We start from the raw sequence: 21580 nt of genomic DNA, 5'->3' as shown, positions 1-21580 counted from the left end.
CGATGTGGAGGGCAGGTATTTGCCTTTTCAGAACAAAGCATTTCTACATTTCAGCTCTTGAATGTCAGCAGCACCCAGGGGAACGCTGGAGAACAGAGATAAAATTAATAACAGTGTAATGAAATGGGCCTGGGTGACCCGCCTGATGGTATCGCACACCTGCAGCATCAAAGCACCCGGAGCCAAACCCCCCTGAGAGGTGCCAGCACGCTGAGCGCTTCGCCGGCCCGGTCCGGTCCGAGAAGGCAGCTCCTCTGTCGTCTCGGGGGGAATTGCTTTATTTAATTGGAATGATCCAAATGTGACAGAAGCTTTTCATCAGGCCGCAGAGGTCCGTTTGATTTGTGAAGCTCCTCGGGGAATCCTGCGTTTCATGTTGCCGCGCTGTCACCAGGGGGGCAGATAAGTGGATTCTGCACATACCTGCAGGCTCCGCTGCTGCTGTATAAACAGCGGCGTCGACACTCGGACCCCTGGTTCTGGTCCCTAACCTGAAGTGAGTCCTCTCAACAGCTTTGACAGAGCAGATGGACGCAGCGCTCATGGTGAGTCTCTGATGGCTTCTCCTTCCGCGAGGACGTCACCTCAGCTCTCACCGGTTCTGGTTCCAGGTGTCGATCCCTTTGTTGGGGCTGGCTCTCGTCCTGCTCTCCCTCCCCGTGGAGGCTTCACTGACTGGACAGTTTGACAACAGCTCAGGTAGGATGTCTGATTCACGACACCCAGCCAGGGTGGGTCTGATCTTAGTCCTGTGGAACCTCCAGGAAGCTCCTATCTGGGATCTGTGTTCATGAAGGAGGCCCTCCGGAGGGCCATGGAGCTGACGGATGCTGCTTACTCCCGCACAAGTGAAAGGTAAAATAGTGGGAAATCCTCACCCACCATCCTCACAACCAAGATTAGTCGGAAATGTGATATTAATCCCACTGATAGAAGTTTCACTGCGCTATTTTGGCCCTGAGGCTGCCTGAAAAGCAGCTTACAATGAAAGTAATCGCCGGTGTAAAGCGCGTGCTGATGTCGGAAAACAACAACTGCAGGGTGAAGAAATCCCTCTCTGAAGGAGCCCTGAGACCCAGCGACCTACTGGCCCATTTCAAACAGATCCAACCCACGACCAGGACTCAGATCTGGGCTGCAGAGCTGCTGGACAACACGGTGGAGCTGATCAGAGAGATGGTCTACACCCACACGATGGTGCAGCCCAGCCCTCACGGTAAATCTTACACCCCATAAAATGCCCCTCACACCTTCCATTTCAAATATACCACCACTTCCTGCCGCTGCGTTGGTTTTCCGTCGACTCCCAAAGAGCTGCTGAGCGAAGGCGACGTGGAGAATCTGCTGCAGGCGACGGGCTGTTCTGCAGAGCTGCAGAGGCCCAGCTGTGGCCCGGGCTGCCTCCCGGAGCGCTACCGCTCCATCACGGGGGAGTGCAACAACCGGTCAGTGCTCGCGCGCGCACGCGTGGACGGGGGCGGCCCTTTTCCCTGACGGCTCTCGTCCTCTTCAGACAGCATCCCAGATGGGGCGCCGCAAACACGCCGTATTCCCGCTGGCTGCCTCCGGAGTATGAGGATGCCTGGGGGGCCCCCAGGGGGTGGGACCCAGGGCACACCTACCATAACGCCACCCTGCCTCCGGTGAGAGAGGGCGCAGGAGCCGCCTCACCTTTCCCCCCCCCCCACCGGGTGTTTTAACCCTGCTGCTGTGTGCAGGTGCGCCTGGTCTCCCAGGAGGTGTTGTTCACTCGCAACGACAACATCTCGCTGGACTCCGCCCTGTCCCACCTGCTGGTGGAGTGGGGCCAGTGGATCGATCACGACATCGTGCAGACGCCACAGAGCCCCAGCACGGCCTCCTTCAGGTCCGGAGCCGACTGCACGCTCAGCTGCAGCCGGGAGGCGCCGTGCTTCCCCATCCAGGTGCGCGTCGTGTTCAGAACTCATTCTGAGGTGAATAACCCTTAAATCCTGAAAGACGTTCGTTGGCTTGGTCTTCAGATTCCTCTGTCAGATCCTCGTAATGGCACCCAGAGCTGCATGCCCTTCTTCCGCTCTGCGCCCAGCTGCGTGGCCGGGACCTTGTCCCAGCGCCGCCGCGAGCAGCTCAACGCCATCACCTCCTACGTGGATGCGAGCATGGTGTACGGCAGCTCCGCCGGTTTGGCGCTGGCTCTCAGGAACCGGTCCTCTCCGCTGGGCTCCATGGCCCTGAATTCTCAGCACTCTGACCACGACTTGGCCTACATGCCCTTCCTGCCACGCATGCAGGCGCACCTGGACCCCTGTGGCCCCCGAAACTCCAGCCTGTCAGGCGGCAGCTCCCGTAGGTCTGAGCGTCCGGGCAACAACACGTCCTGTTTTCAGGCTGGTGAGTAAGAAGTTCAGCTCTCATGTTCTGCTTGGTCTGTTGGTAATGATGCACTTTTCCCAGGTGATTCCCGAGCTAATGAGCATCTGGGAATGATTGCGCTGCACACGCTCTTCCTGAGAGAGCACAACCGGCTGGTTGAAGAGCTGCACCTTCTCAACCCTCACTGGAGTCCTGACATCCTGTATCAGGAAGCGCGCAAGATCATGGGAGCCATCCATCAGGTACCAAAGGAGCCGTTCTCGTCCACCTCGGTGAGTGTTCCCGGCGCTGAGCTGCTGCTTTTAATGTTTTAGATCCTAACATGGGATCACTACCTGCCACGCGTCCTGGGAGAAGAGGCAATGGTGCGTCTGATGCCCCCGTACAGGGGCTACAATCCAAATGTGGATCCAAGCATCGCTAACGTCTTTGCGACTGCGGCGTTCCGGTTTGCTCACGTCACCGTGCAGCCCGTGGTGACCCGGCTGGGGCCGGGATACACCGCTAACTCCCAGCATCCTCCGCTGCCTCTGCATAATTCCCTCTTTGCATCCTGGAGGATTGTCCAGGAAGGTAGAGCTCCAGAGCCTTCACCGTAGACGACAGGTTCCGCAGGTTCTCCTCACTTTTCCGCCTCTTTTCCCTCCCGCTGGGTCAGGTGGCATCGACCCGGTGCTGCGCGGCCTGCTGCTCTCTCCAGCCAAGCTGCAGACCCCTGGTCAGATGATGGTGGAGGAGCTCACAGAGAGGCTGTTCCAGGCACAGGGGGGGGTGCCTTTCGACCTCGCGGCCCTTAACCTCCAGCGGGGTCGGGATCATGGTCTGCCTGGTACCGATTTTACTCCCTTTCTGCTGCTTCTGGGCACATGCAAAGTTCTGAGAACCAGCCGTCTAATCTGTCAGGTTGCCGCTTCGTTATTAATCAACAAGCCCGGTGTCAACGTGTGCAGCCATCACCAACGCTGTGTCTGAATGGAATGCTGACTCACAAACCAGTTCCAGATGTAGGAATGTGCCTGGAGTAAAATCCTCCAGAGGCTTTTGTGAGACGGATAAATCTGGTCGCTGAAGTGGGAGCACCTGTTTCCATCAGTGAATATTAACAACAGATACTTTGTTGTTGGCTTTTACAAAGCGTTTACAGCACACTGGGCGCGGTCAGCCCACGTTTCTCCGTTTGTGTACCAGGACCTGGAGCGGCTGCTCCCAGCTGCCGACCACAGGCTGATTAAACCCGCCTGAACTTTCTCTGCCAGCAAACAGCTAAATGGCACTTTGCCACCCTGCCCACACAGGATCTGATGTGTGATTAGGGTTTTTTATGCACCGTTTATGTAACTTGTCTAAGCTGCGGTCAGTCAGAATCACTGTGCTCCTCTTCCTGGAAGGAAGAGTCAAGAGCAGGACGTGACTTTACAATTTAAGCGGAACCCTGAGGAGGGAGTTCATCTCTAAATTTAGGCAGGAGGCAAAAGGTTCTTTGTTTATTCCAAGCGGTTTGGAGGCAGTGTGGGGGTTCAAAATGGAACGTTTAACTTCTGGGCTCTCGTCCCATCAGGCTACGGCTCCTGGAGAAGGTTCTGCGGACTCTTGGTTCCAAACACGACGACGGAACTGGCCGAAATTCTACACAACCTCACTTTGGCCCACACCTTCCAGCTCCTCTACGGGACGCCCCACAACATCGACGTGTGGGTGGGGGCCATCTCTGAGCCTGCCCCGCCCGGCGGGCGCGTCGGCCCGCTTCTGTCCTGTCTGCTGTCCAGACAGTTCAGAGCTCTGAGAGACGGAGACAGGTGGATCCGAAGGTCCGCGCCGTCCTTGTCGATGCCAGTGGAGAAACGTGACTGTGTTTGTCTCCCGAAGGTTCTGGTGGGAGAAGGAGGGCGTCTTCACCAAGGCTCAGAGGGAACGCCTCCGCTCCGTCTCCCTGTCCCGCATCATCTGTGACAACAGCCACATCGCCCGGGTGCCCGCCGACCCGTTCTCACACACGGGGAAGGTGGAGGACACGATGCCTTGTTCACACCCGCTCATCCCCCACCTGGACCTGCAGCCCTGGAAGGAACCAGACTCAGGTGAGGACGCCCACCACAGCAGCAGGCCCGTTTGGCACAGCTCCGCCTCAGTCTGCGACACCCGTTTCAGATCCCAGCTGTGGTCCCATACCCAGAATTCAATCTGGGTTCTGGCTGCTGTGCGACTCGGTGGTTCTGTATCAGTGTCAGACGGGCTTCAAGCTCTCGGGATCTTCGTGGACCCGCTGTGACCCAGTCAGCCAGCAGTGGAGCTCCAGTCCTCCGACATGCAGAGGTCCAGATGGAGGCATCAAAAATGTGCTCTGAAGCAGCAACAAAGCTCAAATCTAAATCTTTCTTTTTTATTGGCAGACATCAACGAATGTGAAGAACAAACTTCCGCCTGCCCAGAAAACTTGGAGTGCCTCAACGTGCCCGGTTCCTTCACCTGCTCAGGTTTGTGGGGGACCTTTGATGGAGCTCTTTGGATAAATCCTTGTTTTTACTCCGTCATGTTCTGTCGTTGGTGGATCCAGACCCCTCGGCGCCGGCGGCCGCCTCCGTGGTCGGCGCCGTGATGCTGGTGCTGGTTGGAGCGGCCGCTCTCCTGCTGCTGCTCTTCTGTTACCGCCGGTAAGAACGTCCACAACAACACTTTCAATCCTTTAAATGAAGCATCAATAACCAAATATTTCCTCCAGATATTTCCCCAAGAGAGAAGAGTCGGGTGCTGCCTGCTGCCACCAGAAAAGTTAGCAGATCCTCCTCATCCACTTTTTTGCAGCTGAATTATTAAAAAAAACAAAACCATGTTTTTGTTGTTGACCTGCTAACGGAGCTCGTTTAAGGGATTACAGCTTCCATTTCTGCCCACAAGTCAAATTGTGTCGTTAAGCCGATTAATGGGGTAGAAATCCGAGCGAGGGGATCAATAAGAACCTTACGAAAGTTTTCAATCCGGAAACCAAAATCTTACTGGAATATCTGCTGCAAAACCAGATTTGATTGTAAAACCCTGGGAGCAGCATTATGGGATCCATATCCCAGTTCCTGATTCCTGCCAGCAAACCAGTGAGGAAATTCCGGGATGAGATCAGAGCCAAATCACACCTGGTATCAGCTGTTCGGACCAATAACACACACGCGTGCACACACAAGTGAGGTAAAAAGGCTGCATTGACTCAATTTAATGTGTTTACACTAAAATACAGTCAATTATCAACACTGAAGAAACAACTATTGCACTTTCTGAAACTTCATTTTTACCTTCCATCAGATTGTGATAAATGTGTAAATAATGTGTAAAAATTGGCCGTTGGGAGTAAATCTGCGATCTGATGAGGTCCAATCAATAAAGGTTCCCTATTATGGCTGGTTACTGTGTTCATGAGCAACATTCAAGGCTTTGAGGTCCTAACGAGACGTGATGGCGTCGCCTCCCATGAGGGTTTTTAGGGTTTCGCTGCCCCGGCCCCAAATGTTCTGGGGTCCCGTCCTGACGAGGCCCTTCCATAGCATCAATACATAACTATCTTTATGTAATTCTGGTTTTTATCCCACGATAAATGACCTCTAACCTCGTCTCCAGAGTCAACAGGAAGTGAGTGCACGGAGCACGTGTACTCGGATTACTTGTACTTAATTCATTTAAATGGGCAGTTCCCTAAACAGCACGAAGGGGCTCATCCTGTTACAAAAGCACAAATTTGAATTCACCCTTTGCATTTTTAAAAAAAAATCTTTTTTCTCAGTTATTTGAAGTATGAAGGGGAAAACTGCCTCCAGCTCAAATGACACCATGTGCCCCCCCCCCATTGTTGCAGGAGATGCCGTAGCCGTGTACTGGTTGTAATCTAGTACCATCAACAGTTGCTGCCTCCCAACGCCGCTGGAATGGGTCGGTCCATCGTGTTCTTCCGTTTCCCTCTCACTGCATCCACACACACACGAATGGTTCCTGCAGCTCCCCACACGCCCCCCCCCCATAGTAAAACCCTCCTGTTACCACAGTCCAATTCCTCGGCGACCCGGGTCGACAGTGCTCTCTAACCCTGGTCGGCGACGTAGAAGCCCAGCCTGGCTGTGGTCATTTCTCTGCGCAGACGCATCACCTCCCAGAACATCTGCTCAGCTGAGCGAGGAGACCAAAAGGGCAGAAGGTGAAACAAAAGCAGGCCAAACGTGCACAAACGTGCGCTGTGTGCCTTTACCGTCGTGCCTCACCAGGCCCTGCTGGATGTAGCGGATGTAGGTAAAAAAGTTACAGACTGCGGCGATCTAGAGGAAAAAGGTCACATGTGACAAGCGGTAACCGTAGCGACCGGCGAGCAGCGTCCGGGGGAAGATGACGGGAGTTACCCTCGCTCTGCTGGAGGGAGAGATGAAGTGGTAGCTCCCCTTATCGCCCAGTTTGATGCGGTGCCTGCAGAGGCGCGACATGCCGCTCAACGCGCACTTCCTGCCAACAGAGGACGATCAGAGTCGGATCAGAGCTGCCGAACACGTTCGTCGCGACGGGGAACACGGAGCAGCGAAAGGAGGACTGAACGCAGAAGAGCGCAGGGTCAGAGAGCGCCGTTAGCGGAAGGTGGGTGCACGTTCAGGCACATGCAGGCGGTTAATGAACGGACGCGTTGAGGAGCGTTCAGGCACCAGGGAGACGGTGGGAGAGGACAGACGGGGGATCGTTTCCTCAAGACTTACGTCTCTACTGCTGCTCTAAAGCCGCTGGAAGAAAGATTTTAAACACGAGAGTGATTAGAAGTGTGCCCGGACTACACCCCGGTACAGAGAGACCCCTCCAGCCAGGATCATTTAGCAGCGGGGTGGGGGTGGGGGGGGTTCTTACTTAGCTGCTGCTATGAGAGGATGAACACAATGAAGTGATGAGTCCACACTCACTTGGGCCCGCCGCACTCCGTCGCCGAGGCTTTGACCACGGGCGGCGCCGACACGGCCACGGGCTCGATAGTCAGCGAGTTGCTCTCCACGGCGCTCTGCACCCGCTGCGACAGCTGCAGGAAACAGAACGTGGGTGAAGGGTGAGCGGGAAGATCGGCCGCCGGCTCACGTCTGCGGGGCTGGAACCTCGGATCTGGTGAAGGAGAGGCAGGGGCCGACGTCCTCGCTGTAGACGCGGCTCAGGAAGGCGGACGAGCGCTCCAGGCTGGGGTTTTCCTTCCACAGCAGAAACTCTGCGTACAGGACAGAATCCATCTGCAGAGAGGAGACAGAGCGTTGGGACGGGCGCGCCACCAACCAGGTGGAAGCTTGAAAAAAGCCTCATGACCCTCATTCGCTGAATGCGCCTCAATATTCAACGCAGGTATTTATTACGGCCGTCTCTGAAAATAGGAAATCAATCACTTCTCACTATCAACACAACTGGAAGTTTATAGACATTAACCTTCTAACGGTTCCAGTCCCATAAATCCATACTTTCTAGGGGACAGACTCCCCTCCCTGACATGAATGGAGGAAAGAAAAGCATAAAATAGATGAAGGATTCTCCAGAGCTCTGTGTTTATGCCCCATATAAAACCTGCAGTGATCTGTTAGCGCTCCAACATCAAAGAGGAGAGACAGCAACACTTTTAACGTTCAGTGTTTCCAGGAGACTTTGAGCAACAAGGCTGATTGATGCGCTGCAGGTTTGGAGTTTACCATCGCCGCGTTGAGCTCGGAGAGACGGATTAGTCGTTCTTTGGACCATAAAAGGCCACAGCTACAGCAATGCAGTAAATCTGTCAGCATCTGAGGATCAAGCACGTTTAAACGGCTGCCGTTACCTGACTGCGGTCTATGCCTAATCCCTCATCTCAAATCCTAGCGGGAATGGTCACCAAGAAAGCCCGGGGACCAGGTAGAGTATCAGAGAGAGGAGAGCAGGAGCAGCAGGCTGAGGGAGGAAGACACACCAGAGACTGAGAGGAAGAACAGGTCAGGGGAAGGTTAGTACTGGCCGGGAAGAAACGGCTGAAAGGAAGAAGAGCACAGGAACGAGTGGAAACGCTTGAACTCGGGTTAGCTTACCTCTCGCTCCTCTTTGGACACAGGCTGGATGGAGACGGAGGAAGGTTCTGCTCTTCCAGCTAGGGATGGAATGGTGCCGCTCATGCTCTTGTTGCGGCTGTGGTGCTTGTAGGCGCCCCTGGTGCTCGGAGACTGCAGCTGAGGGTGAAGCTGGCGGTTCGGCGAGGAGGGCGTCGAGGTCAACACCAGAGTCTTGAGCGCCGTCACTTCAGCTTGAAGGACATCGATCTGGGAGTCACGGCCGAAGACAAGAGCAAATGATTCAAGGATGGAGGAACTCATAAAGCAAGAAAGGCTCCACAAACCTTTCCCTGAGCCTCCTTCAGCCGCTTTTCTGACGCAGCTCGTTTGACATTAGCTTCACGCACCATTTTGTGAGCTTCCTGTTGTGAAAATGGCACCAGGGACACATTACTTTTTACTTTATTCTCAGCTCGGTATCATAACATCTTGTAAAAAGTCTTCGCTACTGTTGTTTTTCCTTTAGTAAGATGATGAATCAGAGACAGACCTCAAACAGACTGGCGGTCAGCTCTTCTAACTCCTGCTCCAGCTGGTTCCGGACCTGTGACAGGCGCTCGCACTCCTTGTCCTTTAGTTTCAGTTCCTGACACAAGTAGGTCACAGTCATATTTTACAGGAATGGACGTGTGCACTGGCTGGTATTCTAAGTCACGAGAGGCTGTGCGTGTGTCAGCACAATATCATTTACTGCACCTTCTTTGCGGCGTCCAACTGTTCCCTGAGGATCTCTGACCCCTTTTCTCTGATTTCTTTCTCTCTGTCCTCCAGGGAGGACCTACGGAGCAGGGACAGGTCGCCATGGGCTCTGCCTGATGGGGGCCCGGCCTGGCCTCCGCCCTCCACTCTGAGGTCCGGCTCCGGATCCAGATCTACCAAACTTCTCACATTCAGAAACATAGCATTAATGAGAGAGAATAAACATATGCAATAATGCACAATAAACTGCTCTGTCCTGTTCGATCCCTGTCGTGCACATACATGTCAGGAGGTCGCACGTGTGGATTTCTTTTCAGATCATTCAAATTTATCCACACCGTTCATTTAAGGTGGGGAATGCCAGCAAAATCTCCCATACTTAACAAATCCTACACTTCAATATGACTTTTTCAGCTATTTTTACACCTCACTAATTGATGACTTAGAGAATTGTCCCAGAAAAAAAGTCATTAACAATTACAACAGCAGCCTGTCAATTGATTATTACCCGAAAACTTAGTTTCAGTGTTTCCACTGATGCATTAAAACCGCAAATGAGCCAAAGTATTAGTTATTGTTTCGGTTCAGAGAATCTCCAGCGAACACTGCTGGCTAATGAGCGCTAGCCGCGGTTAGCGTAAAGAAAACAACTTAAAGAAAGGAATAAGATCCCTCTGTAAACGCCCTTACCCTGTCCGGGTCCCGGACCGCAGTTCAACCTAGCCCGGCTCTTATCTGAACACTTTTGCCCCCCGGAGTCCTTCAAATAACTGTTGTAGTTCCCGAATCGCCAAAACAAACCCGGACTAACCTTCGTAGTTTCGGGTACCGTAAAATCTCCCGTTTTAAATCACGGTCGGCGGAGGAATGCGGACGCTGACGGAAACAACCGAAAACAATAGCGCCGGGAGCAGCTGCGAATTAATGCAGACAAAAGCACAAAAAAAAAAAAAAAAAACAACTCAGGCGGCCGGTTTCAAACTCTTTTGTCCATCTCTTTTAAACCGCTTTTTATTGATTTCCTTTTATTTCTCCGGCTTCTCTCTCCCGGGTCGGAGCTCCGTCTGTGACCCAGGTCACATGACAGCCGCATCTCCTCCAGCACTGTCATCAGAACAGCCGCCTCCTTCTTCTTCTACGCCCGTGGAACCGCGCCGGCCTCCGGCTAGCTAACGTTCCCCAGAGTTCCCAGAATAATTCCAGCATTTATGTGGCATTTTATTGTCATTAAAGTGGCTGTTTCGCTGGATGAGGGGACTGCGGTACCAACAAGGCATCCACGGTTACATAAAGGAATCCGGAAAAATCTTTTTTTTAAATAAATGGTTTTTCCAAATAGCATTCCTAATTAGCAATTAGCGCCGACGTCAACGTTGCTTGAGCAGTTGAAAAAATGTCTTAATTTAAGTACAAGAAAATAAAATCTGTCAACAATTAAAGATAAATTTGGTTTTTTTTTAAAAGTGAATTCCTACAGTCTTTATGAAGAAAAATAAATTAAAAGACTAATTTAGATACACATGCACATTTGGAATGTTCAAATTTATTGCTGTAATCAAATTAATAAAGTGGCCTGAGAAGTAACAAAAAGAAACAAATATTCCAATATAACATGCCTGCCCACTGCAGAACACACATTTGTTCAATCCATAAAACTCATAAACATTCTTTTCAGTCCAGCTTTTCAATAATTAACCTTCTACTTCATCACTTTCCTGTGCTGATGATGAGCCATTGTTGCACGAACCTCCTCACACATGAACCATCGTGAAAACACAGGTTTCGCTTACCGTCCAACAACGCAGCCTCCTTCCTCGGTTCCTCTGCTCGACTTGAGTCTTGCTGCCTGAACATCAGGTGTTCCGAAAAACACGCTGGAGGAATAAACTGCTATTCCGGATCTGCCTGCTCTGAGGACCTCATATCCTGGACCAGCTGACGGCATAGGCGGAGGAGACGGGGAAATCCGGACACTGTGGATTCCCTCAAAAGCATCCATACTTCTTTCCTGCAAAGCTCAGGAAGTTCAGGAATTTCTTTATGGCTCCAGCAGAGTTGCGCACAGCATGATGAATACTTGTATGTGTGGGGTGTAATGATCCCAAGACCTGCACTCTTCCTTAACACCTGAAGTACAAATGGGGAAAAAAAAGTTCTCCTGTAGTTACTTTGAGTCACTGTGGCCTCTCTTCCCAGCACTGCAAACTCAGAAGCTCTTTACTCTTCATGTTGTAATGCTCCAGGAATTTTCTCTCTTTGAGACATCCTGCGCAATCACCACTGAACCTCTCAGACCTGGTGAGTGAAAGACAAATATTCCGGAGAGAACATACTCACAAAAGCCTCCCAGCTGTTCCCACTCTGCTAAAGATTAAAAACCGGCTAAAATATTAATAAGGCTGGGAGGTGAGTGGGTTGAACTGACTCTGCACTGACTGCGCTCCGTTGTCCGCTTAGACTAGAAGGGTTAATAATCACTGTTTCCAGCGCAGTCGTGCACATTCCTCCCAGCAGGGAGGAGGTCAGGCACACACTCACCTGGCCAACAGCTCCCATTACCAAACATCGATTGAGACGCAACCAATGTGTTTGTCAACGTTAACAATGGAGTTCCGGGTAGTGTAGAAAATCTTAAAATCCTTCTGATCAAGTTTCCAGAATCATCAAATCCACACCGGTTGCTCCGACCCATCGGTGTGTGGCTGCGTCAGATTAACAGTCTCACAATGCGCCTTTGTTCCCCAAACAGATTAACACATCAAGTGACCGGGAGTGTGCGGCTCCCTGGTCCTCTTTTCCTTTTTTCTGCTTCTCTTTCCACAACACTCTCCCACACGACTCCGGAGGTTCCAAGTTGGGTGGCGAGCGTTGGACCCTTGGAATGCTGGACGCCGACTTTGTGATCCTGATGTGACTCTTTGAAGCATTTCCATGAGATCCAGGCTGCTTGCCTTCGGGCTCTGTGGACCTCCGGAGAGCCGCGCTCTTTTCCTACATGTCACCTCACAGTCGAGCAGCAGGTTGCCCAGCGAGAAGCAGCGATGACGGTGACGTACTCCCGCAGGGTGGCCGACGCAGGCCTGGGGACCTTCTTTCACCTGCTTCTACGATGGAAGGGCAGCATCTACAAACTTCTCTATAGAGAGCTGATCATCTTCAGCCTCCTATACTCCTTCTTCAGTATCGTTTATAGGTCAGAAACCTCAAGGAATAGTACATCTTGTCACCACTGCAGCTAATAGAATCTGATTTATTTCATTTTACATAAAAACCTAACACATCTTATTACGATCTGGAACTATGACCTGGTGTCGGCTCATCTGTGGTTAACTCATCATCAGGTTTGTGTTAAATAATGACCAGAAGAGGCTGTTTGAGAAGCTGGCGATATACTGCGACCGCTACGCTGAGCTCATCCCCGTGTCATTCGTATTGGGTGAGCCCAGATTAATCCTACAGATGTCGTTTAATTTAGGTGTTTCGTGAATATTTGACTGCTACCTTCTTGCAGGGTTCTACGTAACGCTGGTTGTGTCGCGTTGGTGGGGCCAGTTTGAGAACGTCCCCTGGCCGGACCGATTGGCAGCGTTAGTTGGGGGTCACGTCCGCGGGGCGGACGAGCCCTCCAGGCTGACCCGACGGACCCTGATGAGATATGCCAACCTCTCGGGGGTCCTCATCTATCGCTCCATCAGCACTGCTGTCTACAAGAGGTTTCCCACCATGGAGCATCTGGTGCAGGCGGGTATGGAACCCAACAACTTCCTGCTTATTGAGCTCTGTTTTAAGGTCCTGAAGAACGTGCTCTCTCCCTGTCAGGCCTGATGACTTCAGAGGAGCTAAGGCATCTGGAGAACCTGCCCTCTCCTCACAACAAGTTCTGGGTTCCTTGCATGTGGTTTGTGAGCCTGGCTCTGAGGGCTCGCACCGAAGGGCGCATCAACAACGACGTGGCGCTCACAGCCATTTTCACCGTAGGTCTCCATGTGAAGCTCTCTTCAGAAATGTTGTTTATTTATGTTTATTTCTCTGTTCAGGAGTTGAATAGTTTACGTGCGAAATGCATGAAGCTGTACGGTTATGACTGGATCAGCCTGCCGCTCGTCTACACTCAGGTTTTTCTTTATTTACCGCACCAGCAGATGGCAAAGTGTGTTAATGTAGGTCAGATGGTCCTAAATTGGTGTTCTCTGTGGTCACTAGGTGGTGACAGTGGCGGTCTACAGCTTCTTCTTGGCCTGTCTGATCGGTCGTCAGTTCCTGGATCCAGCTCAGGGGTACCCTGGTCACGACGTGGACTTCTTCCTGCCGATCTTCACCCTGCTGCAGTTTTTCTTCTACGTCGGGTGGCTGAAGGTGACGAACATCATCCACGTGGTTGCTGCCACTGTGGTCGATTTTGGCACTTTGTCACTGTTCTCTGTTTTGTTTTCTGCTCCTCAGGTGGCCGAACAGCTGATAAATCCATTCGGGGAAGACGACGACGACTTTGAAGCCAACTGGCTTGTTGATCGTAATCTCCAGGTTTGGAACACGGGTCCACCAGTTCCTCGCCACCCCAGCCTGGAGTGTTATGGTTTACCTTTGGTGTGTTTGTGTTGCCTCTCAGGTTTCCTTGCTGTCCGTAGATGAGATGTACGACAACCTTCCGATAGTTGAGAGGGATATGTACTGGAACGAGTCGGAGCCTCAGCCACCGTACACCGCTGCCAGCGCTGAACACCGCAAGCCCTCCTTCATGGGCTCAGCTTTGGACATCAGGTCCAAATAACAGTCTTTGGACATAAGTCACACACACGTTGTAGTTTTTAATGGTACATCAACGTATTTCATGGTTCTCTTTTTCTTAACTAGTGTTCCAAAAGAGGAAATGGAGTTTCAGTCCAATCTGGAGCAGATCAAAGAAAATGAGGAGGCCAACTACTCCACCCCACTGATTGGGGGTCTGGGTCGTTTGCTCGGTGTCCAGTCCCCAAGCTTCCACCGCTCATCACGGTTGTCTCTGCTACGCCGGCGTCCCGGAGCTCCTTTGAGCCGCTTCCCTCTCTACCTGCACCCAGACGCGCCATCGACTCCGGTCCAAACCCGCCAGGCTTTGAACCAGGAACGAGATCCCGACTACGCCTTTTCCGCCACGTCTCTGTACGAGAGGTCCGGCTTCTACAGCTGCCCGCAGACACCCATTCACTGCGTGCCCCCCGCAGTGCCGCGACCTCGACCCCCTCGGAGGACAGCCAATGAGACTGACCGCAGCTGCTGCTCTCTGGCTCCTCCGACGGTGGGGTCACAGTTACTGCCCCCTGACACCCCCGGTCACATCCCGCCACCACCATCTTCTGCTTTCCCTTGGCTCAGCGAGGATGCCGAGGTCCCCACAGCACCCACCTTCTCCTTTCCAGACCCACTGCCTGAACTCTGTCCGATATCTAAACTCAGACCGGGTCACGGCCTGCTGGCTCGCCGTCCTCCACCTCCCCGTCTCACGCTGGACCCCCCCCCCTCAGCCGAGGGCCAGGCCGGGCCCCTCAGTGCCCGGGCAGTAGGAACCGGTGGAGAAAGGGTGTTTTCGTTCACTCCTCCCTCTCGCGTCGCAGGGGCAAATCCCAGTAATCCCAGCAGCAGCTCGGGCAGCATTAATGCAACCGGCACCAACGGCTCTGGCACAACAGGAAGTCACAGCAACTTTGGCAATCAAGGGAATTTCAGTGCCAATCTGAAGGGTAGCAACGGGGGCACCAACGGCGGACTGAGCAATAACGTGGGCGCCGTTCCTATCCCAGCGCCGCCACAGGCAGAGAGCAATCAGCAAAACTCGCCCAATGATTCAGGAATCTCATTGGCTGAGGCGGACTTGCTGGGTGTGTTGGTGGACAGAGGGATGAACAAGGTAGCAGGAGGGAGGGAGCAGGAATAAAAATAAGGCTGTTTTTGTAGCATTTCAACAACACTGATCCGTGTTACATCGGAGGGGCACGACCGAGGTAATCTCTACTTCCTGGGAGGGTCTTACAGTACAAGTAACCTCGTGATGCTTGATCACCTCAAGAGGTTTAATCATCAATATGTGGAGGCGGAACCTTCCAGTTGCCTCCAAAACAGGACAAAACGTGCTGACACTAGCAGTTACCCTCGAATCCACGTAATAAATTCAGCTGTTTCTTTTTGATAAATTTTGAAATAAATGTCAATGTCTATTTTATTACATAAAATCCAATTACCGGTAACTGAAAAAAGACTAGTAGTATTTTGCTCTATTTCACATAATCCTCTGCAAAGCCAGTTAGGTCAAAGTTCAAGGAGTACTATAAACTTCTGACCCAACCTTCTTGCTTACTATGCTTATTTTTCTAAATTAGCTACCCTAAAAAGCCATTTTAATGCACACCAATAAAATGCAGACACAGAAATTCTAATCTTTTAATTAGAACACAATCATGTTTACTGATCAGATAAAACTTTAACATCCCACTGGGTTAAAATAAACCCATTTTCAAGTACAAATATGAAAACAGTAAAATATTGATAAAAGAAAAAACAAACATAAAATTGCTTTATTTGGGGGAAAAACTTAAAACTATACAGCGGCAGGTCTGTATGAGACCCTACTTGGACAGAGTTGGAGGCAAGTGCCAGACGGCCGAGCTGGTGCGTTTAAAGTAGCGCGGCTTGCTCTTGTAAAAGATGTCTTCCAGTTTGGGAGGTTCGATTACTCCAACGAAAGAGTCGATATCAGGAGGGTTGAAGTACTGTTTCATTATAATCTGATTAAGGTTGTGATCTGGAGAGAGAGAATTATGACCGCATTATGAGCAAAGAACAACAGTTTAAACTGATCAAAGCCCGGCCCGTCCACGTCACCTCGTATTTCCGATACTTACTCTCTGCCCAGGAGGGGATCGGTTTCCTGGGCGCAGACTCGTCGTCCGTCGAATCATCACTGTTCTGGTCCATCCCATAATCTTCTGCAGTTTTGGACAGCACAGGTTTGTTGCCACCTTTTGGAGTGATGACGTACGACTGCGGTGATTTCTGCAGGACGGGCAAACATGGCGAGTGACTTTGTGTCCGATGAAAAAATCCTTAAAACGAGGCAAAAGAAGTCAAATTCACCTCCACGTCCACAGTCACGTTGAGGCCGGTGCCTTTTCCAACCGGTGTGCTCAGGACGGAGCGCTGCGGAAGGGAGGGGGAAAGTAAGGTTTTATCACGATGGTCGCGACACCTTATCAGACAGCAGTGACATAAATAAATACACATGGCTGCAGTGGACATCTCCATAGGTGGGAGACCATTAACATCCCAATCAGAAACCCTTAGAACCCATTTCCTCTGTGTCTCACCTCGATATCCACAGTCACATTCAGGGCAGTAGTGTTCTGGGGGGGGCAGACAGAGACATTTAGGCCAAAGACATAATCGCAGCTAAATTTGACGACCATGAAAGTAGCAAAATTAGGATCGTGTGACTCCGATTTACCTGTTTAGCAGCAGCTTCCTTCTGTTTGGCAGCTTCTCTTTCCTTTGCAGCTTTCTGCTCTGTGGCCAGTCGCAGCTGCTCCTCCTGGAAACGCAGACAAACCCCAGAAGATGCATTTAAAACGCGGAGAGCAGCGTGCGCCGGGCAGGCGGGCGCGCGCTCATCCTTTTTAGCTTTACCAGTTTCCTCCTTTCCTCGAGCGCCTTCCTTTTCTCCTCCAGTTCTCTCCTCTCCTTCTCTCTCGCTGCTCTCTCCAGTTCCCGCTGCAGAGCCAGAGCTTTTTCCTTCTCCACTCGTTCCCTGCAACACAGACAGGTGCGTTCGTACCGTGCATACGCTCGCTCCATATATTCAGACCGACCCTGCCTGGGGTGAGACCGCTTCCATTGATGATGGAACCCTTGGCGTGTGTAATGTTTATTAACCTTTCAGCGGCTGCCAGCCGCTCCCGCTCCAGCTGCCTCTCCCGCTCCCTCTCCAGCTGCCTCTCCCGCTCGCGCTCCTGCTCCCTCCTCAGCTCCAGAGCTCGGCGAGCTTCAGCCTGTTTACGAGCGTGTTCCTCCTCTTCTGCCTTCTTCTTGGCCAACAATTCCAGCTGTCGCTTCTCCTCCTCCTTCATGAGAAACACACCAGAGCCAAATCAAGAGAAGGGTACGGGGCTCAACGCAGGCGATGGAATCACCATCCTACCATTTTCTTCTTTCTAGCCTCTTCTTCCAACTTCTTCTTCTCTAGTTCCTCCTGGCGCTTGACAGCTGCCTTTTTCTTGGCTTTCTCCTCCGCCAGGCGCTGCAGGTAGAACCAAATCTGACACATCTGACCCGCCTGGTGCTGAACGTGCAGAAAGAGCGGCTGTGTACGTGTACCTCATTCTTCACCTCGATCTGAGCCATCTTTTGCTCAACCTTCTTCTTTTTTTCTTCCTCCTTCTGCTCTTCTTTCACTTTGGCCTCAAAGACTCTTTTCAGCCTCTCATCTCTCTTCCTGCAACAAATAAAAGCATCAAGTTTAAAAATGAGAAGGAAAAGTCGAAGGTCTGATTGTTTTTTTAAGGCCGTGTTTGGACCTTTTGAGTTCTTCTTGTTTCCGTTTCTTCTCCTCCTCCATCTTCTTCATCCTTTCCTCCTCTTGTTCCTGCTTCTTCTTCAAGGCTTCTAATTTGTATCGCTCTTTTGTCTAAAATTTAAAAACCAGAAGGCTCATTTTAGGCCTCAGCTCATGTATCTGAAAAGTTTATTGATATGAAACCAGAGCAAAAATCAACTTTCATTTGACTCTACACTTTAAGTATAATCTTAAAGCACCTTAAATGGTACCTAAACTAAAAACAGACAAATGCATTTAGAAATGTTAACATTGTCAGTAGAAGATTTAGATTTTCATGCTGTCTTTGAAGACAATTATCCACCAGAAGCCAAGACAGGCATTTTGGACCAGTTGGCCGTTCCTTTACATTTTTGCTTCCTCCGCTCACATCACCATGGTGCTCTTACTAACAACACCTCCACGAGTCCAACCTGGAATCAGCCCAATAACCATCATCACTACCCCAGTCCAAATAAGAACAGAAGAGCCACAGATCCCCACCAGTGACAGGACAGCCAATCTTCAGCTTCTCTTTCTGATCAAACATTCCGTTAATTCACCAAAGCCAGCCTGACAGGGTGTGGATATTAGTGAGGGGCATGACAGCATTTTACAGTGCTCTTAAAAACAACTCCCCTTTCAGCAATGAAATAAAGCAATATTCTGAATTCCACCAGTGTTCTGGTTCTAATTTGGGCGAATGACTTCAACGCTGACATTTGAAAGGGGCTTGTTTAAAGGAAACGGTTAGAAGAAGCTGCGCAGTGAAGTATTAGAACACCCACAGTCACGGTGCTTCAATAATACACTTACCACGACACCATTGCTCAACTGTGGGCGATAAAATCCACAAAGAACACCGCATCACAACAGCGCATAGAAAAACGCATCATTTTGTCTCACTGTCCCATCGGTTTCTTCTGAGTGAAGAACTAATTTACAGAACCAGCAGTGATGACGTGACATACCTTAGGGTCAATCCTCAGGGGCGTGGTGTGTTTGATGAAGGATTTAATGACACCGGTGCGCCCGAGCGTGTTTGGAGTCATCATGAGCATCTGGTTCTTCTGCACGGTGTGGAGGAAAGATCTCATGTTGGGCCTGATGGCCTGTATATGAATAAGGAGAAAGATGGACAACCTTCTCAAGCACGCCGTCATCTCAAAACAGTGCCACTTGACATCGAAGGGCCTTACACTCTGACTCTTCTTGGGAGGAGAGAACCTCTTCGTTGGGCTTTCCTCAGCGGTATCTGGTGCTTTGCGCTTGGTGCTCTGGCGTGACCTGCACAAAAGTTCACGTGGCATTAAGGAAGTAAATAAATAAATAAATAAAAACGGTCTGTGAGCTGCCACTCACCTGCGCCCAGACTTTGCTTTATCAACTGAAATACAAACAAGACAGGGGAAAAAAAAACCCTGTTAACATCAAATTCACGTCACAATCAGCATGAAATGGTAAACAAAAGAGCGACTGGGTACCTGATTTTCTGTTGGGGGTGCTCATTTTCTGCTCGGCACTATACAACGATGGAAGTGCCAGTTTGGGAGAGTTTGCAGCCACTGAGCGAGTGACGCGTCTGACAGGTAAATCTACAGGCTCCTCAGCCTGGACGCATCAGTTAAATAAAGCATCAGTTTAGTGAGCGACTCTTTAAGCATGGTAATGTATAGACATACCTTTGAAGTTGCTGGTGAGCCCTCTGCTGCATTATCCTCCGTGTCGGTGCTGTAAATGTGAGCGGAAGGAAAAAACAGAATGCAGTTTGTTCGAATAATGCTGAAACGTAGCGTTTTCAGATCTTACTGACTTACACTTCTCCCTCTTCTTCAACAGCATCTTCTAGAACCACAAAGAGCAAAGAACGACGTAAAAAAAACAAGAAATCAAAATCCACCCTGTCGAGTGTTCAGGAGTCACGCCTCACCCTCATTATTGCTGCTGCACTGGGAGTTGGTGGCGCGCGCCACCTTCCTCTTCAGCATGGAGCGACGGGAGGCCCGGCGGACCGATTCCTGAGTCATGCTGTGCCGCAGACCCGCCAACGAGTGACGCAGCTTGAGAGAGCACTGTACAGAGCTACGCCGTGAGCTTTGAGCCACCTCAGCGATGGCCACCTTTGTAGCCGTGCGGCCGGGGGAACGCACCAGGATTTTGGCATTTTCAGCAGACAGGCGGTCTGTTGAGGAGATGCTGACCGTGACTTCAGGGGCAGGCGGGTCAGGCAGGGACTGGTCAGCTGAGGCACTGGGGGCCACCTCAGGCGCAGGTAACTCTGGTGGAGGCTGCGCACTGTCAGGATTGTCTTCTCCTTCGTCCTTCCCCTGCTCTCCCACCGGCTTCTCGTTCTCCGTCTCTTCCGTTTTAGGCACCTGGCTAACATCCTCGGTCTCCTCGAACATTGTCTGCTTCTTCTTGCGAGTGGTACGTTTAGGTTTTGAGGCCTCGGGAACGCACTCCTCTTCAGCAATAAAGTTCAGCGATTTCACAGAGGAGCCACGGAGGTTGCTGCGTCTCCCCTTTGAAAACCTGGGATGACAAATGAAAAAGAATAAAAATGAGAATAAGGACACAAGCAAAAAAAATCATTAGTAAAGCAAGGAGGAAACAAACCTCCTCCTGGTTTGATTCTCCTCATGACGACCCACAGACACGCGCTTTCTGCGACTGTTTTTCTTCTGCGATGGTGTTTTAGGCATCAATTCAGGTTCAGTATTAAAATCTCTGAGGGGGAAAAAGTTGGTGAGTAAAACATATAACCTGTCAGCCCAAAGAGGACAGCAAGAACCTTAAAAAGACCCTTTTGTTTTGGTTCAGGTTACCTTGAAAACATGCGGTTGGCTTCCTGCTGGATCTCTTCCAGCCAAACAATGTGGACATTTTTAATTTCATCGATGAAGTCCTGCATTTTGCCGACAAACATTTCCCGCATGGATTGCACGGATGACAGTACAGGGTTCATGCCTGCCTAAGAAGTGATTGTCTTGTTAAACGTGTTCTTACACATTGTCGTTAATTTACAAGAAATAAAGCACCCAGCCATTGATGACCAGGAAGCCATCATCAATAGTAACACATAAAAAACCAACACTTTAATGTGTATATGTATATCTGTGTATATATATGTGTATATAGACACACACACACACACACATATATATATATAATGAATAAATAGTACAGTAAAACTAGTGTTACAGTAAAACTGGCAACATATTCCACATCCCCGACCCTTTGTGGCGTTAGCTTCAGTGGCTAAAGCTTCCAGAGCTAACATGTTAGCACCAAACATAGCACAAAACGCCCAACACAAACTGACCAGAGCAGCTCAATCATACTCCACGCTGACATCTCCCCAGAAAACATTAAAAAATGGATTTCAGAGCTCATATGTTAATGATTTAAAAACGCTGCGCACCTAAAGCTTGAAGCCTTTTGTTATGTTCCAGCAACTTGACGTTACCCTTAGGTTTTAGGGTTCTCGGTTGGGAATCCAATGGTCGTTGCCCTGCTGCACAGCTATTACAGTCGCATACTTACGTTCAAACAAATATACGGGGAAAAGAAATGATAATCCCCCTACTTGACCGCTAAAATAAACCCCTTCTCTCCGGCGAGGAAACTGCAGACTTCCCCGCTGAAACCGTCCAACTGTTTCAAAACTTCACCAGCCAATCCCGACACGCGGTAAGATGACGTAGACAAGGGTTTGTTGGATTTAGTGTTAGTGACCGCGCGTAAGGGTGAAGAGCAATGGCGCCAACCGTGGAGACGTTACGTTTTAAGTGAAATCGAACAAACCCAACGGAAGTCCTGGGCGGGGTTACAGCGCCGCTAGTGATTTAAATCAACCAATTATCACATGGCAGGATGTCGAAAACGTAGAAGCACG

General features: G+C 50.6%; 4 protein-coding genes and 1 long non-coding RNA gene across 9 annotated transcripts; 3 read left to right on the top strand and 2 right to left on the bottom strand.

Annotated features, from left to right (window-relative positions):
- The first annotated feature begins 15 nt into the window (after positions 1-15).
- Positions 16-5743, top strand: epx (eosinophil peroxidase). Of its 2 annotated transcripts, XM_057051569.1 has the most exons (17): positions 16-545; positions 612-699; positions 765-855; positions 1041-1216; positions 1313-1445; positions 1514-1643; positions 1719-1925; positions 2004-2373; positions 2437-2597; positions 2670-2928; positions 3014-3184; positions 3914-4151; positions 4222-4433; positions 4504-4668; positions 4746-4829; positions 4910-5006; positions 5075-5743. In XM_057051569.1, the coding sequence occupies exons 1-17, from the start codon at positions 528-530 to the stop codon at positions 5127-5129; spliced, it is 2655 nt and encodes an 884-aa protein (XP_056907549.1). In that variant the 5' UTR covers positions 16-527; the 3' UTR covers positions 5130-5743. The 2 variants fall into 2 exon arrangements, with proteins under 2 accessions (XP_056907549.1, XP_056907551.1); XM_057051571.1 differs by lacking the exon at positions 4504-4668.
- On the bottom strand, positions 5532-11633 carry rab3il1 (RAB3A interacting protein (rabin3)-like 1). 2 transcript variants are annotated; one of them, XM_057051575.1, is made up of 11 exons: positions 10916-11633; positions 9123-9306; positions 8917-9012; positions 8711-8788; positions 8406-8633; positions 7461-7589; positions 7275-7387; positions 7077-7100; positions 6732-6831; positions 6584-6650; positions 5532-6504 (listed from the first exon to the last, which is right to left on the bottom strand). In XM_057051575.1, the coding sequence occupies exons 1-11, from the start codon at positions 11122-11124 to the stop codon at positions 6419-6421; spliced, it is 1314 nt and encodes a 437-aa protein (XP_056907555.1). In that variant the 5' UTR covers positions 11125-11633; the 3' UTR covers positions 5532-6418. The 2 variants fall into 2 exon arrangements, with proteins under 2 accessions (XP_056907555.1, XP_056907556.1); XM_057051576.1 differs by lacking the exon at positions 7077-7100 and having other exon boundaries at positions 10916-11627.
- LOC130536015 (uncharacterized) lies at positions 8629-9338 on the top strand. The gene is made up of 3 exons (XR_008953253.1): positions 8629-8779; positions 8893-9021; positions 9198-9338. It is a non-coding gene; the product is annotated as an uncharacterized LOC130536015 (long non-coding RNA).
- Positions 11596-15446, top strand: best1 (bestrophin 1). 2 transcript variants are annotated; one of them, XM_057051573.1, is made up of 9 exons: positions 11598-12318; positions 12467-12561; positions 12637-12870; positions 12945-13099; positions 13163-13240; positions 13329-13481; positions 13569-13649; positions 13735-13886; positions 13980-15446. In XM_057051573.1, exons 1-9 carry the CDS (start codon positions 12167-12169, stop codon positions 15037-15039), a joined length of 2160 nt encoding a protein of 719 aa, XP_056907553.1. In that variant the 5' UTR covers positions 11598-12166; the 3' UTR covers positions 15040-15446. The 2 variants fall into 2 exon arrangements, with proteins under 2 accessions (XP_056907552.1, XP_056907553.1); XM_057051572.1 differs by having other exon boundaries at positions 11596-12318; positions 12945-13240.
- Positions 15447-15528: 82 nt separating this feature from the next.
- incenp (inner centromere protein) lies at positions 15529-21358 on the bottom strand. Of its 2 annotated transcripts, XM_057050861.1 has the most exons (21): positions 21107-21358; positions 20511-20656; positions 20302-20412; positions 19616-20217; positions 19503-19530; positions 19368-19416; positions 19170-19296; positions 19048-19072; positions 18885-18972; positions 18657-18797; positions 18502-18519; positions 17669-17778; positions 17469-17586; positions 17293-17391; positions 17028-17215; positions 16782-16902; positions 16603-16686; positions 16466-16501; positions 16236-16298; positions 16004-16154; positions 15529-15903 (listed from the first exon to the last, which is right to left on the bottom strand). In XM_057050861.1, exons 2-21 carry the CDS (start codon positions 20648-20650, stop codon positions 15728-15730), a joined length of 2475 nt encoding a protein of 824 aa, XP_056906841.1. In that variant the 5' UTR covers positions 20651-20656; positions 21107-21358; the 3' UTR covers positions 15529-15727. The 2 variants fall into 2 exon arrangements, with proteins under 2 accessions (XP_056906841.1, XP_056906842.1); XM_057050862.1 differs by lacking the exon at positions 18502-18519.
- Positions 21359-21580: the final 222 nt, after the last annotated feature.

Source organism: Takifugu flavidus, chromosome 13 (assembly GCF_003711565.1).
Source record: "Takifugu flavidus isolate HTHZ2018 chromosome 13, ASM371156v2, whole genome shotgun sequence".
Classification (NCBI taxonomy): Eukaryota; Metazoa; Chordata; class Actinopteri; order Tetraodontiformes; family Tetraodontidae; genus Takifugu; species Takifugu flavidus.
This window is presented reverse-complemented; position numbering and strand designations above follow the sequence as displayed.